At 35.3% G+C, this 23,108-nt stretch overlaps 1 protein-coding gene across 1 annotated transcript; it reads left to right on the top strand.

Moving 5' to 3' along the window:
* The first annotated feature begins 1,854 nt into the window (after positions 1–1,854).
* Positions 1,855–22,015, top strand: LOC109084299 (bile salt export pump-like). Its single transcript, XM_042734510.1, is given in 31 exon segments — positions 1,855–2,188; positions 2,284–2,377; positions 2,457–2,475; positions 2,598–2,624; positions 2,717–2,771; positions 3,111–3,355; positions 4,780–4,867; positions 4,988–5,121; positions 5,217–5,388; positions 6,582–6,706; positions 6,836–7,010; positions 7,104–7,217; positions 8,435–8,545; positions 8,642–8,767; positions 8,861–9,064; positions 10,398–10,568; positions 10,654–10,855; positions 11,890–11,971; positions 12,697–12,826; positions 12,909–13,076; positions 13,156–13,242; positions 13,245–13,262; positions 14,790–14,951; positions 15,051–15,254; positions 17,846–18,087; positions 18,179–18,335; positions 19,133–19,330; positions 19,426–19,632; positions 21,275–21,415; positions 21,417–21,434; positions 21,505–22,015. Coding segments are annotated over 30 exon segments (4,059 nt in total). The 5' UTR covers positions 1,855–2,188; positions 2,284–2,301; the 3' UTR covers positions 21,706–22,015.
* The last annotated feature ends 1,093 nt before the right edge of the window (positions 22,016–23,108 follow it).

Below are 23,108 nucleotides of genomic sequence, written 5' to 3'. Positions count from 1 at the left end.
AAGTAAATTATATTCTAATAAATCTAAAAATACTTTCTATTAATCAAAGAAACCTGAAAAAAAAAATACAAAAATATTAAGCAGCACAACATTTTTTCAACATAAGAAATGTTTCGTGAGCAGTAAATCAGCATATTAGAATGATTTCTGAAGGATCATGTGACACTGAAGACTGGAGTAATGATGCTGAAAATTCAGCTTTGTATCACAGGAATAAATTAGATTTGAAAATATATGAAAGCAGAAAACTCTTATTTTAAATTGTAATAATATTTCACAATATTTTGATCAAATACATTCTCCCTTGATGAGCATAAGAGACTTATTTTAAAACATTGAATAATCCCTCATTTTCAAACTTTAGTGTGGTTTATCAATGCTCTCACATTCATGTCATCCAGATGGATTGTGGACTCACTTGATGAACATGATTTCCCAGCTCCTCCTCTCAAGCACGCTGCCGCTCCGCACACGTCCAGATGGTTTGTGAGGAGCGTTTTGAAGCCAGTCACAGCCTGTGATGAAAACATACTCATTACTACTGACTCAAACTCTCTCAAGCTCCATCTATCCATGTAACACAGGACCACCAACAGGGCTGTCAAAACATGAATTATAAATCAAGAAACATCTATGAGAATGCATTTTTGACATTTTACTCTTCAAATGTTTTTCATGAACATTATTTTGTAAGACATGCTTCATATTACACATAGTAGATATATTTATACTGATTTAGACTAGACTAGACAGTTTGCTTATTAAAACCATGCAGCTTTTTGAATCGTAAGATGTTAATCAATGGACTGGATTGGTGTTTCTATCAACTGTGTAGACTCTCATTCTGACGGTACCCATTCACTGTAGAAAATCAAATAGTGAGCAAGTGATATAATGCTAAATTTTTCTCCAACCTGTTATGATGAAGAAACAAACTCTTCTACATCTTGGATGGCCTGAAGGTGAGGTTCAGCAAATTTCCATTTTGGGGTGAACTGTTCCTCTTTTGCATTACAGGCTATAGAGTTATTTTTAGTTCAGAGTTCAAGTACATCAACCCTGCATGTAAGTGCATGATGAAACAAACTTACTGCATTCCAAAAACAACAGCAAATTAGCTATTTTTTATATTTACATTTTTCCTTATTTGAATTTTGATATGCATTGACTTTTGGATAATTCAAACAAATAAATCAGAAATGTCCATAATTCCAATAAACCAGCTGTTTTATTTATCTGATCATTTAAAGTTGTTTTGTTTTTGAGGTCAATCACATATGGAGTGTTGACAGTGTTGAACTGAGTGTGGAGAGAGGCGGAGCTTCAGGAGGATCTGGGTTAATAATGATTAACTTCTGTCTCTGTATTTGGTTTCTGAGTAGCGGATCTCACAAGTGTCTGCACATGCATGTTCTGCCACAAAGCAATAAAGGTTTTGAAAAAAAAGATATTTCACTCAGTTGTTATTTAAAATGAATTTTGGTTATTGGTTATGTACTTCAGAGTGCTTTATATCCTGTATATTTGATGGTTCAATTCATGTTTCTTTCAAACAGGTTGACTCGCAGTGCATGAAGGGTCACCCGTGTCCTGTGCGGAAACATGCTGAGGTACATGACCTCACAAGCTTTTACCTCGATTTACTCCATCTGAGAAACAGTTCTCTAAAATGCATCTGGGTTTTTAGACATCTAAAGCTCAGGCCAGAGTAGTCACTCAATCATGGCTTATTTTGCATAAAATAACTGTATGACAAAGGGCCATCCTGTTGGATGTTCCTCAAAAAAATATTAGATTTTTATGTTTAATGTGATTTTTAGCATTAATGTCTAAACACTATCTTAATAATCCCAATATCTTGTGAATACATGCAGCTGAATAGCTGTATTGATTTTTTGGGACAATTATCTCATGTCAGTGTTTGTATACGGAGGTTATTCACCCTCTCTGACCGAACAAACCTGCCGGACAGTTACCTCACCTGAGCCAAACCAAGCAAGACATTTAACTACATACACATACTGTCTGCAACGACTGACAGATTCATTCCCACACATTCCTGGAGCTGAAAAGGAATGTACCCAGACTTTTGCTAAGAACATGACCAGATTTCAGTAATATCCTGGGAATAATTTTCAGTATATAACAAATCAATAACAGAAAAGAAGAGTCACTTTGGATCAGCAAGGTAAGATGTTAGTGTTGGGTTTAGTTTAAAATGATACAGTATGTTCTTCTGTGATTCAATTATCCTGAAGCATCTGTTTTCTTAATGCTATTAAGACAAGAACAGACAGAACGATGCCAGGAACTGTTAAGCTGCGCAGCATCAAGAAGTTTGGACAGGAAAACGATGGTTATGAATTTTCAGATCAAGGTAAATTGTTTAGTAGTTAATCTTCTAAAACTATTCGCAAATCTGTAACATGCTAATGAACCTACTGATTCTGTTACAGAGACAAATGGTGATTACATGTAAGTTCTTACGTGTTTTTTTATTTTTATTTTTTTAAATGAAACCTTTGTTCCTAATCAAAATAAAGCATTGACAAATCTTACTTCTTAATGTTTCTTTTACTAAAACTGTATTAATACAGGACAATGGCTTCTGGAAAGGATCAAACGTAAGTATCTTTTCTCATTTTTCTTAAAAACAGAAGCTTGTTTTCTCACATTTCCTTTAAGCATCACACATTTTCTCACATTTCATTCAAAGGTCCAAAAATGGCAAGAAAGAAGAACCAGCCATCCGTGTTGGCTTCTTTCAGCTGGTAATACCTATATTATCATAATGAGGAATATTTAATCATGCCTTTAAATAAGCTTTTGTTTTCAGGTGGTACTATGTTTTATATTATATGTTAAATATATTATGTTACATGGGGTTTTACTAGATGCACACCTGCTGGACACAGAAGCAGACTTGTAGTTTTTAATGATTGTGACTGATTTATTATGTGCCCTTGAGGCCAATAGATCTCATCTAGATAAAATTCTGTTCATGAAATTGCAGTAGGCCCATTTTTTGTCCATTTAAATATTATGCACAGTTGATAAAAGCTTTTTTTTTTACACTGCTAGATATGTTTTATTATTGATTTCCCCTGCAGTTTCGTTTTGCCAGCTGCCGGGAGATCTGCATGATGATTTTTGGGAGCATATGTGCGATGATTCATGGTTCGGCACAGCCACTGATGCTGCTCGTGTTTGGGATGTTAACGGACACCTTCATAGAGTACGACATCGAGCTCAACGAGCTTAGTGACCCGGACAAAGTATGTGTCAACAATACTATACAATGGAGAAACCTGACAGAGGAAGAAAACCTGGCACTGAACATGACCAAATCATGCGGGTGAGAGCAGGTTTTCACATTTTTTTTTATTAGCAAATACCCCCAAGTATGATGATGCCCTTGTGTGGGATTCCAGTGTTGAAAGATGAAATGAAAATGACATTAAAGCTTTTCTGAAGGCTGTCGGTTCCTTTCAAAGATACATTCATATAAAAACACAGCACCATGTTTTAATTTTGAAACATGCAGTGCTCATGTCTATTCAATAAAGTCAAAGACTTTTGGAAAATAGAGTAGTCAACATTTGAAGTGGATCAAAGAATTTCATCAAAGTTGTCCTAAGACAAGAATAAGTATTGTTTTGGTTTTAGGACATCTTTGATGAAAGGTTTTGATTCACTTCAAATGTTGACTACTGTATATTTGTGGTGGTCAGCATTGATATTGTGGCGGCTCACCACAAATAAATCAGTGTATGGGAAACACTGAAAATAAAAATACATTTTTATATTCAATATAACAGACTCATATTGTGTGAGGAAATTAGTAAAGGCCTTGTTTCAGATGTATTTGTTTTGGGGTTATTATGGTTAACTAAAACTGGAAATTAAAATCAAAACTATATATATATATATATATACATTTGTGTTACTTGAAATAAAATAAACACATTTCAGCCAATGCAACATTTTTTATTTAGTTTAACTTGATATACTAAAATAACTTAAACTAAAACAGAAATATATAAACAAAAGCTACTAAAATGACAAAAGCTACTTAAAATGAAAACAGAAAAAAAATAAAATATATATATATATATATATATATATATATATATATATATATATATATATATATATAATTATATATATAATTATATATATAGTTATATTAACTAAATTTACTAAAATAACTAAAATACTAAAATAAATTTGTTTAGTGCATTTTTAAAAAAAAAAATATTTTACAGTTTAATGACCATAAAAAAATATAGTTTTTATAGAGATATTTGTTTTTCAGGAAAATGCAGAAAATGCATCATGTTTACTTTCTGTTAGTTTTTTTCCCCCCATTTTTTCTAAAATGTAATGATGGTGTGCTCTTTTGTTTCAGGGTATTGGACATTGAATATTAAATGACCAATTTTGCCAACTATTATAAACCAAAACTTCTAAAAATGACAAAAACAACCAAATTACTAAAACGTTAAACTAAAAATAAAATTAAAGCAGAAAATATAAAATTAAAAACTGCTTCAAAATATTAATGAAAGCTATAATAGAATGTTAATGATACTAGAATATCCCTATGTTTAATGTTTAGTAATTTATTTATTTATTATACATGTTTTATTGTTCAATTAATAATACAAATATAATTGGGAGATTTTTATTTTTTAGAAAACGTCAGAAAATGCATAATTTTGAAGTTTTTGCTTAATTTTTACTTCTACAATGAAATGATGGTGTGCTCTTCTGCTTCAGGCTATTGGATATTGAATATGAAATGACTAATTTCGCCTACTATTATGTAGGCATTGGAGCTGGGGTTTTCATTCTTGGATACCTCCAGGTGAGCCTTTTAAATGGATTCTCTCTTGTTTTTATAAATGTGCAGAATTTTGCACACCCTTATTATAGATGATTTAAAGTTAAAGACCTTCTTAAAGGCGCTTCTCTGTTTTTTGCTCAGATCTCTTTGTGGATCACCGCAGCAGCACGTCAGATTCAGATCATCAGGAAGATGTATTTTAGGAAGGTCATGAGGATGGAGATTGGATGGTTTGACTGCACCTCTGTGGGAGAGCTCAACACGCGCATGTCTGAGTACGACACATTCAGACACTTTCCAGAGCACAAACACTCTAACCACAAGTTATCTAATATTGTATCATCTCATGTGTGCCTCCATATGATCCTAGTGACATCAACAAGATAAACGATGCCATTGCTGATCAGGTGGGGATCTTCATCCAGCGCTTCACCACATTCGTGTGCGGCTTCCTCATGGGTTTTGCAAGGGGCTGGAAACTAACGCTGGTCATCATCTCAGTGTCCCCTCTCATTGGGGTCGGAGCAGGTCTTATGGCTCTGGTGAGAAAAGAAAATTCATCAGAACTCACAATTCAGACGATATAGGTACACTCTTGAAAATAAAAGTGCCATAGAAGAACAATTTTTGGTTCCACAAAGAATCATATAATCAAAAGTTCTTTAAAAAAACATCTTTTTATTACCTTTTTATAATCTGAAGAACCTTCTTTTGCCACAAAGAACCTTTTGTGAAACAGAAAGGTTCTTCAGATGTTAAAGTTTCTTGGAACCATTTAGACAAAAAAAAGTTCTTCAATGGCATCGTGAAGCAACATTATTTTAAAGAGTGTAGAGAGATATAATTACGTATCAATATAAGTTACACAGCAAATATTACAATAAATACACAAACAGTGTGCTCTATGACCAAGTTTTACACATGTAGGCCTACAACATCAAAAGCGCAAAAGAGCTGTTGTTATTTCAGCACAACTGTCTTATAGAAAAACGCTTTACAGTTTAAAAAACAAGATACAACAAGCGACAAACATAAAAGTAACAGACGAAATATTGTAAAAACCCATCAAGACCAAGAATGATCGTTGATTCCATGTGCGTGCTGTCGTTACGTCATCTGTCGATATATTGAATTGAATTCTGATTGGCTGTCAGTGCATTTATCGTTACTCAAATTCACCATTATCATTATGGTTGTGTGAACTTCGAAGAATAGATTTAACGAATTTTAAAACTTTATAGTTATATAACTATTGTTATAGTTATTATCGCCCTTTCGTCTATTTTTTGCAACGTAAATGAAAATGGCCTTAAAACGAAGTCAAAACAGAGGGTACCGAACAACACATGTAAGTGGTGTTTGGTTCCTGAACAAATCAATGAATTTAACACTAATCCATTGAATGAAGGAGTCATAACGTCGGCAGAAAAAGTAACTAAAGATCCCCAAATCTAATACAGGATGACGTATAATTTAAAGGGATAGTTCTGATTTGTGGGAAAAAGGAAATATGTTAAAGAATGTTGGTAACCAGACAGTTCCTGGTCCTTGGATTTTTGTCCAATGGGATTCAACAATTTTTTGGTTACCAACATTCTTCAAAATACCTTTTTTTTTTATGTTCAACAGAAGAAAGAAATTCTTTTGAAATTATGACAAATTATTCATTTTGGGGTGAACTATCCCTTTAATTACAATACATTAACACTTGTTTTGTTTGCATGTGCTTGTCTAGTTTGTGGCAAAGTTGACGGGATTGGAGCTGCAGGCGTACGCTAAAGCAGGTGCTGTGGCGGATGAGGTTTTATCCTCGGTACGCACGGTGGCAGCATTTGGCGGTGAGAAGAAAGAGGTGCAGAGGTAACCATCATCTTCACCCATAATGACTCACACACTACACTGTAATAATCACTACTGATTGTCTGTTATTTTCTCTGAACTGATACCATCATTTAACCCTTGAACACTGTAAACGTGCATTTTCTGCAGGTATGACCGTAATCTGATCTCTGCCCAGCGATGGGGGATCAGGAAAGGTCTGATCATGGGGTTTTTCACTGGGTATTTGTGGTTTATCATCTTCCTGTGTTATGCACTGGCCTTCTGGTATGGATCCAGCCTAGTAGTGGACACACAGGAGTACAGTCCAGGGACATTACTGCAGGTACACACACATGATCTCTCATGCAAAAGAACTCACCATCATGGTTGACGGTATTGTCATTCATTGTTTGGATATCACATGTTTTGCTTGCAGGTATTTTTTGGAGTGCTCATTGCTGCGTTGAATCTGGGCCAGGCGTCTCCTTGTCTAGAGGCTTTTGCTTCTGGGAGAGGAGCCGCCACCATTATCTTTGAGACCATAGACCGCGTAAGAACCCGCACAAACATCCCACATCACCCAAACCAATAGCATGTAGCACCGACATCACTAAAAAAGACTAATATCATTGTTGTTATTGTTAACTAAAATTAAAATTAAACTATTAAAGATGTTTTTTGCTAATTGGCATGAAGCTGAAATAAAATAAAAAATATACATGATGAAATATTTTAATGTTGTTCAGTTGCTTTGACACAATCTTTTTTGTTTAAAGCGCTATATAAATAAAGGTGACTTGACTTGACTATTATACTTAGAATGAAATATATTTATATAATGAAAAACTTGAGTGAAAATTGGAAATAAGTTAAATGAATATAAATTAAAGCTAAATGGAAATAGAAAACAAAAACTAATAAAAATGGCAAAAGCACATAACAAAATTGCTAAAACTGAAAGTAGTAATATAAAAGCTAATTAACAATAATAATCTATAATCATACTATAATCATATAAATAATTCAAAATCCAAATCAGTTTTTAAAATCCCACTAAATATCTTTAATGAGATCTAATTTAAGCTTGACAATCAACTTGTTTTAGGAGAGAGATGTAAAATGAATAAAAAATATTAACAATTTTTTTGTCTTTTTTTTTATTTTTTATTTTTTTTACATTTTTACGTTTTAAAGTCCAGTTTTAAAGTTGTAACCAAAATAAAAATAAAAGCTTACTCAAAATACAGATAAAAACTATAATCATACATAATACTAAAATAAAACTGATCAGATCTGAAACTATTTTCAAAATAAAAATCAAACTGAAAACCTTTAATGATATCTAATTTAAACCTGTTAACCTGTAAATTTCTTTTCTTTTTCTTTTAAAGTCTATTTGTTACAAATTTATGAAATAATTAAAACCAAAAGTAGAAAAATAAAAGCTTATTCAAAATAATAATAACCATTATAAACAAAAAAAACAATAAAAAAAAAACACATTTTACAACAATAATAAAAAAAATCATCAATAACAACAAAAAAAAAATAAAAATAAATAATGATATTACACATTGCAAATGAGTGTTAAAGTCCTCCTGTGCTGGATTTTAGTACGTGTGAAATGAAAACGCTCAGCAAGCTCGATTCAGGAGCAAATCAAAATTAAACAGCTGTATTATTGCATGTCTGACCTCTATCTTACACCAGACAGTCTTCGACACTTTCCAGAGTGATGGATTGACAGGAATGATGTCTTATTTTCAGGAACCAGAGATCGATTGTCTCTCTGAGGCTGGATATAAGTTAAACAAAGTGAAAGGAGATCTGGAGTTTCATAATGTAACATTTCATTACCCATCTCGGCCTGAAGTGAAGGTAAAGTTAATATTTACACCATTACAGTCACACCATCTGGTCCAGATGGCTCTGTGTTCCTGCTTTAAATGCACTCTCTTCACCTCCTTCCCACAGATCCTCGATCAGCTAAATCTGCAGGTAAAGTCAGGAGAGACGACCGCATTTGTGGGTCCCAGTGGTGCTGGGAAGAGCACAGCAATCCAACTCATCCAACGATTCTACGATCCCAAAGAAGGGATGGTAAAGAAACATCAGTTCATCATCATGCTGCAATACTATTGGTGCACATCGTTCATAAATCTTGTCACTTTGTGTCATTTTCTTTCACTCCAGGTTACACTGGACGGTCATGACATCCGGGGTCTGAACATCCAGTGGTTGCGTTCTCTGATTGGGATCGTGGAGCAGGAGCCGGTTCTTTTTGCGACCTCCATCGCAGAGAACATTCGATACGGGCGGCCTGGAGTCTCGAATGATGATATCATCACAGCAGCCAAAGAGGCCAATGCCTACAACTTCATCATGGACTTACCACAGGCGGGAGACCACATAACACAAAATTACACACCAGAACATAGATTACATACAATAGAGGTCATAATTAAAGAACATCTTGGTCTCCATATTTTATATATACTGTATATTAGTGCTGTCAAATCGATTTATCACGATTAATCGCATCCAAAATAAAAGTCTGAGTTTACATAATATATGTGTGTGTACTGTGTACTGAGTTCACACATACATATAATAAGATTTAGCAAATAATAAGCATTTTTGGCATGCTCTCTTAAAGGAGGGCTCCGAACCCAGAGAACTCCCCCATCCCTAGTATGGGATGAGAATAGTTTAAGAATGAGGCATTGGGGTGGAAGAGGGATGCCGGAAAACTATCATGGGACAAAGGTAAGTTTGCTGTGTATATATATACATATCATGCTAATTAAGTTGATCAACTAGACGAGCTACACCTGAATCGGTTGAATATCTGATCGTGCTCCTCTCGAACCTTGTTAATAAACCATCATTTTATATGAGTATATAAATATACACACATACATATTTAAGAAATATATGTTATATATATTTACTTATACTATTAATCATATCTAATTATGAACAGACAGTATATACATATAAATATATAATACACACACATATATGTGAACACAAACTTTTATTTTGGATGCGATTAATCGCGATTAATCGATTCAACAGCACTCATTTTAATATAAATTCATGACAAAGTCATAATTTTTGCTCATGTATTTTATATTTTGTTCATAATTTTATAATTTGTTCATATGTTTCAAAATCTTGAAAGTTCTGAATTCCTCCTTTCCATTATATACATATAAATTGGGGTCAGTAAGTTTTTTTTTTTAAAGAGATACTTTTACTCAGAAAGTATGCATTAAATTTACCAACAGTACAGACAGTAAATAGATTTATAATTTCACAAACAATTTCAAACAAATGCTGTTCTTTTGAACTTTCTATTAATCAAAGAATCATATGAAGCAGCACAACTGTTTTCAGCTCTGATAATGATAAGAAATGTTTTCTGAGCAGCTAATCAGCATATCAGAATGATTTCTGAAGGATCACGTGACACTAAAGAATGGAGCAATGACGCTGAAAATTCAGCTTTGCATCACAGGAATAAATTACTTTTTATTAAAATAAAATAATCAAATAAAAAAATTGTAATAATATTTCAGTAATGTTTTTATATGTATTTTTGATCAAATAAATGCACCCTTGATGAGCATAAGAGACTTCTTTCAAAAACATAATCTTACAGACCTCAAACAGTAGTGTGTATGTAGCATATGTCTCTTACTTTTTTAATTTTATCTTTTCGTTTTAGAAATTTGATACTTTGGTAGGTGAGGGTGGAGGGCAGATGAGTGGCGGGCAGAAGCAGCGAATCGCAATAGCTCGGGCGCTGGTGAGGAATCCCAGAATCCTCCTCCTGGACATGGCTACATCAGCTCTGGACAATGAGAGTGAAGCTGTTGTACAAGACGCTTTGGACAAGGTCAGCAGCACACACACAGTCACAAATGTCAGAATAGTAGATCATTCCATCAAAATCACTGAAAACCACGAATCCCATCTCGAAGGTCAGAATGGGTCGCACCACCATCTCTATCGCTCACCGTTTATCAACAATAAAGAATGCTGATGTGATTGTGGGATTCGAGCACGGCCGTGCCGTGGAGCGAGGAAAACATGATGAGCTGTTGGATAGGAAGGGCGTCTACTTCACCTTGGTCACTCTTCAGAGCCAGGGAGACAAAGCCCTTAACCAAAAAGCCCAACAGGGTGAGTAACACACACTGTTTGTCTCCTACTGTTAGTACTCTGTATTATAGGGACATTTCAACCCAGAAATGAAAATTCTAACAATTTACTCACCCACAAGTTGTTCCAAACTTGTATGAGTTTCTAGGGTTGCAAAACGGTGGAAAATTTCCAGAAAATGTTGGAAACATTCCAGAAGTTTTGGAAACTTTCCAGGATTTTTTTGGAATATTCCAATTTTTTCAACCCTTTTGCAACCCTTATGTCCACATACCTCCCCCCCTACTATGGCTACTGTCAAATATTTGGTTACCAAAATTCTTCAACGTATCTTCTTTTCATTTGTGAATGAACTATCCCTTTAACATGACTCATGTCAATGTTCTCCAGTGCACTGAACTCTGTCGAGCAAAGCAACCTAAATTGTGACGTGGTACCCAGAGTTTAAATCATTTAAACTTTGACCCCATTGCCACTGACCTTTTGAAAAACAGCCAATTTTTACTTGACAGTTTGTTGTTAGTGTCTCTGTTTGTCTCACAATTTCTTTAGAGTAAAAAGCTATTACGATCTTAAGTAATCTTAAATACCTCATAATTGCTTTTTTATTAATTTGCATTAGCCTTTACATCAGTGTATTATTATTTATATGCTATTATATTTGTATTTTGAATTAGTTTTTTTATTTGAGATTTGAGTTTAGTTTTAGTAATTTTGTTAGAACCTTTTCCATTTTAGTAGTTTAGCTGTAATTTCTTAGTTGTAGTAATTTTAGTACTTCGGTGTACTTTTAATAGTTTTAGTTAATAAAAACAACTCTGATTTACAATATATTATAAACTCACCCTTCTGTGATACAGTCTATCTGCAATACTTTTCATGGAGCTAAAAGTGTCTTATGATGCATTGCTTGCTGCTTTAAAGCCCTGACACTTTGAGGAGGGGCCTTTAGTTTGAATTGCATTTCTTTCAGCACAAAGCACTATATTAATTTTTATATTCACCTAAAATAATGAGTGGATAAAAGTGATGTAAATCTTTCTGTCTCTTCTCAGAGATGGAGGAAGCTGAAAGCAGTGACCCTGTTGCAGAGAGAAAGAGTCTCAACAGGGCAGGAAGCTATCGTGCTAGCTTAAGGTACAAATAGTGAGAATTACAACATTACAAACTTTGATTTAAAGCAAAAAAGTATATGAATATCAGCCAAAACGACTAAGGGACCAGAAGTGTATTTAACAGCTTCAGTGAGGGAAAGAACTACAATTCCACGAAACATTGTGAATTACATAATCGAATAAACGATGGATAAATATAAAATTAATCATTAAAAGTTGTTGGTTGTATCTATAGAAACAATATGCAAAATTTTCATGCATATATTCATGGGAGCGGGCAGAGCTAAAGATCTCTTTTGGTGCACTTTTCACATTACAACTCTGTGATTGGTGGAATTTTCTGTAGTGCATCATGGGTCATGTAGTTTTTCACCACAAATTCTGCTGTTAAACATGATTGTTTTGAAAACAAGTTGAATTAATAAAAACAGATTCAACAAAAGTGCATAAAATCAAATAACAACCCCGGAGCTAACAACAGGAGAAACTGATTAGAGTTTTTACTTCTAGCTCTATATTTTCTTTAGAAAACCTGAAAATCTAGTTTTGTTTCCTATTGTTAGAAATGAGGAGTGTTAGCTGCAAGCTAATTAGCTGCATTAGCATTAGTAGTGTTTTAATGTCTAAAAACATGGTAGCTCCATTGGTAATTCAATAGTAAGAGCCTAGAAGTATGTAAATATGTAAGTATCAATATTATAGTGTTTCACTCTACCTCGTGCTCTCTCTCTTTCTCTATATCCGCAGAGCTTCTGTTCACCAAAGATCTCGATCGCAGCTGTCAAACCTTGTACCTGAATCGTCTGTGGCCATCGCTGGAGAGCTGGGCCCTCGCTCATACTCTGAAACCCGTGTTCCTCAGGAGATCAAGGGAAAGGTTAGAGCTCTCCAACCCCATTGGCCTGACGTAGAGTATCTCATAAACATCTCACGTATGTGTGTACTGTATGTCTATGTAGAGCGGCCTTCCTGATGATGATTCAGAAGAGGTGGAACCGGCTCCAGTGGCTCGTATCCTGAAATACAATGCTCCTGAATGGCCCTACATGCTCTTTGGAAGCTTTGGGGCAGCTGTGAATGGAGGGGTGAACCCCGTCTACTCTCTCCTCTTCAGCCAAATCCTGGCGGTGAGGTTTCTGCCCGCTCTTCTCCTCTAGTATATGTGTTTTCATTAAGCGTGACTTTCATCTCTCTCTTTACCTGCAGACCTTCTCGATGCCTGACCCTGAACAAAAACAAATTAAAAGAAAATGTAATCTTTCTGTATTCTTTAGTCTTTTTTCTTTTTTCCACTCATCACTCAGATGTTACAGGTTTGTTTTCATATTACGCCTTTTCATGAAATGTTTGTAAACTATTACAGATGCACTCTTAAAAATAAAGGTTATTTATTTGCATTTATGGTTTCATGAAGAACGTTTAACATCTATGGAAAGATTCCATCGGATAAAAGTTTCTTTACAGAAACTTCATTCATTAGATTAAATGTTCCTCACATTAGGAAAAAATAGTTCTTTTAGTAACTGATTACTGAAAGGTTCTTTGGGGAATCCAAAATAGTTCTTCTATGGCATCGCAGTCAAAACCCATTTTTTGAAACATAATTTTTAAGAGTATGAACCAACAATTCTATGGATTTTTTGCATTACTGTGGAAGCACCAAACCTTAAGGGGGCGAAAGAATTACCTTCAAATGCCTGGGCCAGTATAAGTCAGTGTCATGCATGATACTGTCTCCTGTACCATTACTGATAATAATAATAAATATTGCGCATTATTGTAATATCTTATTTTAGCTGATTTAAAGAGCATTTCTTTAATGTGTTAGGCTCAATGTGTTTAGCTACTAGGCTAAGCTGTTAGCGTGATAACTGAAGGCTAACTTCAAAACAAAGGGAACTGGGGTAAGAGAATAGGATGCAATGTTATTCTAGTATTATTTATATACTATATAGTGTTAATTCCTATTTTGAAATAGCTTTTATTTTATATTTTTAGTTTTTACTTTGATTTTAATTTTAATTTTATGTGCTTCTGACAATTTTATTGTATTTTTTTCTATTCAACTTTCACTTGTTTTTATTTCAGTTTTAATTCTAGTAATTTTACTATTTAAACTTTTTGATTTCAGTTACTTGCAAGTTAGTAAAGGGATATTTCACCCAAAAATGAAAATTCTGTCATTAATCACTCACCCTCATGTCGTTCCAAACCCGTAAGACCTTCGTTCATCTTCAGAAAACAAATTAGGTATTTTGATGCATTCCGAGAGCTCTCTGAGCCTCCCATACACATGGATTATTTTAACGATCTCCTTGCTATGTTTCTGAGCCTTGATCGTGTTAGGATCCTTGCTGTCTATGAAGTGTCAGAGAGCTCTCAGAATGCATCAAAGTATCGTAATTTGTGTTCCGAAGATGAACGAAGGTCTCACGGGTTTGAAACGACATGAGGGTGAGTAATTAATGACGGAATTTCATTTTTGGGTGAACTATCCCTTTAAGTTGATTTTGGTTAGTTTCTTCTATAGCTATATTATTCAGGTAGCTATTAATATAAAAAATATACATAAATGTGTCATATTTTGCAAGATTCTCTTCAAACTGTTGCTCTGTCATGGCAGCTCCTGACCAAAAAAAGCAAAATTGAAGAGGGCTGTCCTCTATAGTACACTAAGAATGCAACACGTATTCCATTGTGAATTGGATTTCAAGTACATTTCAGATTTTGTTACTAGAAGTGTTAGCTTTCATGTGGTTGCGTAGCACCTTGGGTCTACATTTGCTTTCCCAGTATCTAGATAGAGTTCATTACAGCTTCTTCTTTGTTCTTACTCTCAGGGCTATGCGTTCTCTAAATCTGGGGAGCTGCTGACTCGTAGACTGAGGCGTCTGGGTTTTCATGCGATGTTGGGACAGGAGATCGGCTGGTTTGATGACCACAGAAACAGCCCAGGTGCTTTGACCACAAGACTAGCCACTGATGCCTCACAAGTCCAGGGAGTAAGGAACACATTTAGCAGACCCGTTTTTACTTCCTTCTAGATGATCCGTTTAAAAAAAAATTAAGCTTAATTACGCTTAATATACACTCACCCCCAGGCCACAGGTTCTCAGATTGGCATGATCGTGAATTCTCTGACCAACATCGGTGTAGCCATTATCATCTCCTTCTACTTCAGCTGGAAGCTCACTCTGGTCATCCTGTGCTTCCTGCCCTTTCTTGCTCTTTCTGGAGGGTTTCAAGCTAAGATGTTAACTGGATTTGCCAAGCAGGACAAAGATGCCATGGAAGCAGCAGGACAGGTGAGCTCATGCTAGACTACAGTATGGTAAAATCTAGGTATGCACCCATACTAAGTTTCTCCGCCCGATGGACAAATAATGCTACAATGTTAAGTGAAGGACAACAGTGGACCTAGCAACCCTGACCTCAGGGGCGGACTTACCCATTAGGCAAAGGTAGGCGACTGCCTTGGGCCCCCAAAAGCCAAGGGCCCCCTAATCCTTTTCATATAGGAGATGCGCATTAAGCGCGGACACGCGAACGGTTGCTGTTTACGGTGTTTATGCACGACAATCGTCTGCGCGTCCGAGTTGAACGTGCTTCTTGTGTATCCAGCTTGTAGCAAAATAAAATTCTATGCATCTAAAGCTGACTGCCGCACGAGCGCGAGGTCCCTCTTTCCCAGCGCGCGCACACTTCTCTCTCTGCGTTCAGCGCGCGGCTGAAAGGAGCTGCGCTTTCAGTTAAAACACTGATATGTTGCTTCTCTAATTTTACATATAAGTATAGCTGAAATCACAGCACAGCTATTGTCTTCAAGCTATTCTGTAGCCTATTTGATTTTTATCAGACGACGGCACGATTATATATTTTTGTGCAGATTAACTTCTCGGAAGGGAGAGCTGGTTAGTCTTAATGGGTCGCGTTTCAGTCACTATTTCATATTCATCCCGTTGTCTGACAACAAAACAGTCAAATGTATCAATGAAAACAGTTTTGAGAATTTAGCTGCATCAAAATACAGTATACAGAGAGGAAAACAAAACAAATAAAAAAAAAAAAAATAAATTAACATTTTGCATGTTCAGAAGTGAGCTGCCCTGTCATGCGAAAATGCAAACATGTTTGTGTAAAGTGCTCAGTGCAAAGAAAGAGAAGTAATAGGAAGCTAGTATTTCTGTTTTTATTTCTTTTTTTTTTTTTTTCATGTGTCTAATAGACATGAACAAGTTCTTTGAAAAACATCTATGACCTATGAAACATGTCTACTCTTCATGCTCTGTTAACTGGTTTCACTAATAATAAACATTTATTGCATAAATTAATTTTTGCATTACAAAAATGCCTTAAAAGAAAGTGTTACAGGTGTGCATATTGACACAGAACAATGAGTTTTAAGATATGTCAGATCAAGATATTTTCAGTTTAGTTTTTCAGTGAGACAGCTCAAACATGCATTTTAGTCTGGGACTAGCTTAAGCCTTGTCTGTGAAACCATGGGGAAAATATTCATTTAAGGTACATTTAGAACAGATAAAAATGTGCAATTAAGTTGCGATTATTCACAAGTTAACTCATGACAATCATGCCATTAATTGTGATTATATATTTTAATTGATTGACAGCCCTAAGTTAAAATGACTAAAATAAAATGTAGGCTTACGCTGGTAACTCACATTTTCATTTTACCTGATAAAGTACCATTTATGAGCTGAGCTGTTTTGTTTAGAGCTGTTACCGGGGAAACCACTATATTTCTGACTCCAAAAGCACCTCCTACTGGCAGAGAATGAATGTGCATTTTCAATAATCCAGTCTGCAGTTTTTGGTTCAGACCAATGCGAATATTCACTCACATAAATCTGTTTTAAATAATATAATAATTTATACTTCTGACTCATCCCAGAAATATAAAGTTTTCAGTTGTGAGGTTTTATCATTTTATAATTTATTTTGTTTTATGTTTAAAACTAAAAAAACGGTAAATCAATTGCTATTTCGTGGTCTACAACATGAAATAATAAAAGTATCTGCTAAATGAATAAATGTAAATTAAAGAATCCCATTAGAACATGTACATAAAAAATGTAGAAACATTGGACACAACAATCTGGCACCATTGTCCAGCAGCAAGCATCACGACAAAAAAGGGACCTCGAGGGTTGATCTAGGTAAATGTGTGCAAATGTATAGGGCCCCATTCCTATATTTGCCTGGGGCCCCCAATTCACTAAATCCGCCCCTGCCTGACCTGATCTATGTATGGGTGATTAATAGGGTCAAACAGAAACTGCACTAACTGTGATATTTTTTAAAGTGAGACTGCGTTATTGTGTTACTATTGCATTAACTTTAAACAGCCCTGAATTCCACACAACACACATGCATTACAGTCTGACACATTTTTCCGCACCATTTTGATTGTCAGGATATAATCTGCCCAGACCATTGGCTGTGTTTAAACAATCGGCCAATGGCCGATGCAGAAAATTGCTTTTATTGAATACAATAAAATACATTCGATACACTGGTAGATTCCTAGTAAAATCACTAGTCATACTTTAAGGACCTATTCTCGACATGAACAAATGATTAACTATGACTTTTGCCTCAATAAACTCAGAATTTGCTGCTTATTAATAGTAAGGTAGTTGTTAAATTTAGGTATTGTGTAGGATTAGGGATGTATGCAGAATATGCGCATCATAAGTACTAATAAACAGCCAATATTTAAATAACAGGCATGCTAATAAGCAACTAGTTAATAGTGAGAATATTAATAGTGACTAGTTATATAGTGAGTCCCTATACTAAAGTGTTACCAAATCACCAACCCATCAGCTTCTGTACTGGGAATTTTCAATGTCTCTTGGTCTGTTTCTGAGTTTAGATATCTGGGGAAGCTCTGAATAACATCCGCACCATTGCCGGCCTGGGAAAAGAGCGTAATTTTGTGGAAATGTTTGAGGTACAGCTGGAGGCTCCGTACCAGGCCGCACTAAAGAAGGCTAATGTTTATGGCGCCTGTTATGGATTTGCCCAGTGCGTGGTTTTCATGGCAAACTCCGCCTCCTATCGATTTGGTGGATACCTGGTCTATAGAGAGGGGCTACACTTCAGTTTTGTTTTCAGGTGAAATAACAATGAAACAGTGTTTTTTTGGTTTCCATTGTGTAGTTGGAGCAAATGGAGGTCATAATTAGGGGAGGTTCTATCACTGCAGGGTGATTTCAGCGATTGTAACCAGCGGGACAGCGCTTGGCCGAGCATCATCTTACACACCAGACTACGCCAAAGCCAAGATCTCTGCTGCACGATTCTTCCAGTTACTCGACCGCATTCCCAAAATTAGTGTCTACAGCAATGAAGGAGACAAATGGGTAATTCAGTTATTTATACCAACCATTTCAGCGCAGTACATCCCAGAATAAAATTAAAAAAATCAAAACAAAAAAAAAAAAATCAAAAAAAAAATATTAAGAGAGAAAAAAACAAAAACACAAGTCAGTCACATTTTTAACAAATTGTAATTATTACATTTAGAAATAATGTAAATATAGGCATTCAAAATTATAATATGAATTTGTGAAAGAAGTGAAAAAAGGAGAAAAATAAACATTTATATCAATAAATCTCCTGCAAAAAACACAGAGGGTGAGACGAAGAGAAACAAGAGTTTTAATGTATAGCCAAGTGGAGTAACTATAATTTTTTTTAAAAGAAAATCAGTTAATCAGCTTGCAAAACACAGTAAAAGGACATATGGCTTCCAAAATTATTGACATACCTCTCATTTGGCACAAATCTAAATGTTTTTATCACTAATGTTAATTGCATTATAGAAGTTATATGTGAATCACACAACCAGTCAGAAGTTTGGAATAATTATGATTTTTTTTTTTATGTTTTAAAATGGTTAGTCTCTTATGCTCACAGAGGCTGCGTTTGTTTGATTAAAAATACATTAAAAACAGTAATATTGTGAAATATTAATACAATTTAAAATAACTTTTCTGTTGGAATCTATTTTAAAATGTAATTTATTCATGTGATGTAATACAAAGCTGAATTTACTCCAGTCTTTAGTGTCACATGATCCTTGAGAAATTAAATTGATCAAAAGTGACTGCAAAGACATATAAAGTGACAGTTCCCTCTCTTTTTCAATTTCTTTTAGGATAATTTTAAAGGGGACATTGAGTTTATAGATTGCAAGTTCACATACCCGTCCCGGCCAGATATTCAGGTTCTGAATGGTTTGAGTGTGAGTGTTAGACCGGGACAGACTTTGGCCTTCGTGGGCAGCAGCGGCTGTGGTAAGAGCACCAGCGTTCAACTACTGGAGCGATTCTATGATCCTAATAATGGACGTGTGGTAAGAAAACTCTGTTGGGACTTTTCAGAGATTTGGAAATGTGTTTTGCATTCAATTCATCAAAAAGACTGAGTTTGTGATTCTTTATCGATTAGCTCATTGATGGCCGTGAATCTACCCGGGTCAACGCTGCTTTCCTGCGCTCGAAGATTGGGATCGTCTCTCAGGAGCCGATTTTGTTTGACTGCAGTATAGCAGAGAACATCCGCTACGGAGACAATCAGCGCGAGCTCAGCATGGATGATGTCATCGCCGCAGCCAAGAAAGCCCAGCTGCATGACTTTGTCATGTCACTTCCTGAGGTGTTCAACGGGGATTCTTCACATTATCAGAATTTAGAATTAATGCTGCATTCATTTTGTGTGGGAATCTACTTCATTACTAAGTGACAGCTCAGAGATTCTACTCTAAACTTTTCATGTCCTCAAATTAAAGCAATTTATTCATAAAGGACATTTAGAAACAATGTAAGTTAGAAAGTAAATAGGAAGAACATTAAACAAAACTAGATTTAAAAAAAGTTTGAGACAAAGCCTAGCCTTTGAAGTTGTTGAAGTTTAAAGTTTTTAAAGGTATAGTTCACCCAAAAATGAAAATTCTGTCATCATTTACTCACACTCATGTTGTTCCTTAAAGGGATACTCCATCCCAAAATGAAAAATTTGTTAAACATCCGGCCTACGGAACAATCAGCGCGAGCTCAAGCAAATGGATGCAAAAAGTTGCCCGCCCGGCAGCCCAAGAAAAGCCCCCATCCTGCATGGACTTTGGTCCAAGGTCCCCACTATCCTGAGTTGGGTTTTTTTCAAACCGGGGATTTTCTTCCACATTTAATCGAGAATTTTTAGAATTTTAGTGCCCTGGCAGCATTCATTTTTGTGTGGGAAATCTCCTTCCCTTACTAAAAGTGACAAGCCTCAGCGAGGATTCCCCCCTCATCTCCGCAGACCTAGAAAGCCCATTGCCATGGGACTTTGTCATGTCCTTCAAATGGTAAAAGCAACTTTGATTTCTATAAAATGACAACATTCTAGAAACAATGCCTGCGTTCATTTTGTGTGACAAGTAAAATAGGAAAGAACATTTAACAAAACTAGAGTTTAAAAAAAGTTTTTGAGACAAAAGCCATTTTGAGACCTTTTAGAAAGTAAATAGGTTGTTTTGAACCAAAACTAGTTTAAAGTTTTTTAAAAGGTAATAGTTGAAGTGTTGTGTGAGTTTAAAGTTGTTTGTTCTAGTCACCCAAAGAATGAAAAATTCCTGGTCAATCCAGTTTTTACTCCACACTCATGTTGTTTCCTTAAAAGGGATAACTCCATCCCAAAATTGAAAAAAATTTGTTATTAATCACTTACCCCCATTGTCGTTTCCGAAAACCCGTTGGTAAACAGCTCCATTTGTCTTTGGAACACAATTTTTTTTTAAAGATATTTTTTAAAATGAAAAAACCGGGAGGTCTGTGGATAGACTGTCCAAGGTAAATAACAGTGTCAGGGTCCATAAAAAGGTTATGAAAGCCCGTCGTCAGAATACTACTCCATCTGCCTCAGAGGGCAATCTGGTTTTATATGAAGCGACGGGAACAGTTCTCATATCGTGTCTCCTGCGTCCATATGTCACCGTATGCTGCGTATTGATCTTTCTGTAATCATCCGCGCCACAAGGATGCGCTGTTTTCTTTCAAATCAAAGCTAAATACACGTAGAAACAGTGCATCCTTGTGCAATCAGCGATTGGCTCTTTCATTTAGAAGGTGGAACATATTCCGCCATATTGCACATTGAAGTTTCTCCCATTCATAAGTAATAGGAATTGACAGTCTTTGGATTTCTGTTCCTCCATTGACAGTCTATGCAACTACTACTTTGAAGCTTTAAAAAGTTCATAAAGACATTGTAAAATTAACCCATATGAATTTTTTTTTTTTTGTGTTCCATGATGCAGAAATACGACACTAATGTTGGTTCCCAAGGTTCCCAGCTGTCCCGCGGTCAAAAGCAGCGCATTGCCATAGCCAGAGCAATCATACGAGACCCCAAAATACTGCTGCTGGCTGGCAACGAGGACGCCACCTCAAGCTGGATAAAACACAGAGAGTGAGAAGGTGAGCAGGAATGCCAGAAGAAGAGTTCTGTTCTGTTGAGATTTCATTTAAGAGTATGTTTGTGTGTCAGACTGTACAGGAGGCGCTGGATAAAGCCAGAGAAGGCAGAACATGTATCGTCATCGCTCACCGTCTCTCTACTATTCAGAACTCTGACATCATAGCTGTGATGTCACGGGGTTATGTCATTGAGAAGGGCACACACGGCTATCTCATGGGCCTGAAGGGTGCATACTACAAACTTGTCACGACCGGAGCGCCGATCAGCTAAACTCACACTCGGCACTCGTGAGAACTAGAAAGGGTTTCCTACATCCAGATTTAATGATAATTCAGCTGATATTCGGCTGATTTCCATGCCTTCTTAGCACAGAAAAATAATTTACTGAATTTCGAGTAAATGTTGTATAAAACTTAATTTCTAAGTATGCAGTGTACATTTCAATTTCTATAATTGTATCAGTCTATATCACACACACATATACAGAAAACATTAGTCTAATAACTGAATGCTGAAAACAAAAACTTTGTTATATTTATGCAATATCAAATAAAACATTTATCAACTGAAGGAAAGCAGAATCTGAGCACGTTGTGTGATTAATCGCTCTGGAAACATGAGTCATATTAACACTTGATGGCGCTACAAGTAGGTGAACACATGAGCTGAAACATCAAGGCAGGAGACGGAAAAATAAAAGCTAAAATCCAAAAACTACAATCAATTTAGTGTTTTTAATAGCCCTGCAAAACTGTGATAAAACATGTACTATATTCAATATTTACATTTATACATTAAAATAATAATCAGAATGCAGATATTTTTCAATGGATGTCAATAGAGAAAGATGCTTGACCGCCAGCTGGTGTCGTTTTTACATCCACCAGCAGCGGCTCATTTATGAGGTTAGAATTGTCATAAAAAAAAAAAAAAAAAAAAAAATATATATATATATATATATATTTTTTTTTTTTTTTGTGAAATTTTTTTGTGAAACCTTTCAAGTCACAAATGGGTATATTTCACCCCCACTCTCTACTTAAGCCACATTATGCTGACCAACCATATCACATTTTAGCTTTAACCAATTACATTCTAAATATTTTTATTGCAAAGATGATTTTATTTGTGAATTCATTTGATTATTGGGAAACTATAGATTTGTGCATATTGTTGATTGTAAATTTGCTTATTATTTGTGAATCTTTGTTAAATTAAGTTGTGGATCATAATCTATTTATTTAAAAATACAAAACAATTCTAACCCCATACTAACCAGCCAAAACATCGAAACTTGATTCTTTGTTTTTGACGTAGGGCTTCTGTGGGGTGGAAGTGAGCAAAACTGTAAAAGTTAGCAAAATGGCTAATAACACTTACAGCACCTTTAGTTTTGCTGTTTGCATAAGTATGAGCAACAGTAAATGTCCTTGACAGGTATATTGTACTTTGTCAAGATTTAAGGTACAGTAAGGCAGCTTCATTACTTGAAACATGTACTTTAATTTATGAAGATTTACAACCGATATGGATAATCTGTATTAGCATCATTTAGTGGGTTAATAGCACATTAAATAGACTATATTTCTTGCATTTCTTATGCTCCAAATAAATGAAAGCAACACAAAAGTAACAATTATTATATAATACAACACCACCGTGATACTGGTTTT

This window comes from Cyprinus carpio, chromosome B11 (genome assembly GCF_018340385.1).
Source record: "Cyprinus carpio isolate SPL01 chromosome B11, ASM1834038v1, whole genome shotgun sequence".
NCBI classification, from domain to species: domain Eukaryota; kingdom Metazoa; phylum Chordata; class Actinopteri; order Cypriniformes; family Cyprinidae; genus Cyprinus; species Cyprinus carpio.
Note: the sequence above shows the minus strand (reverse complement) of the source record. Positions and strands in the feature narration are given on the sequence as shown.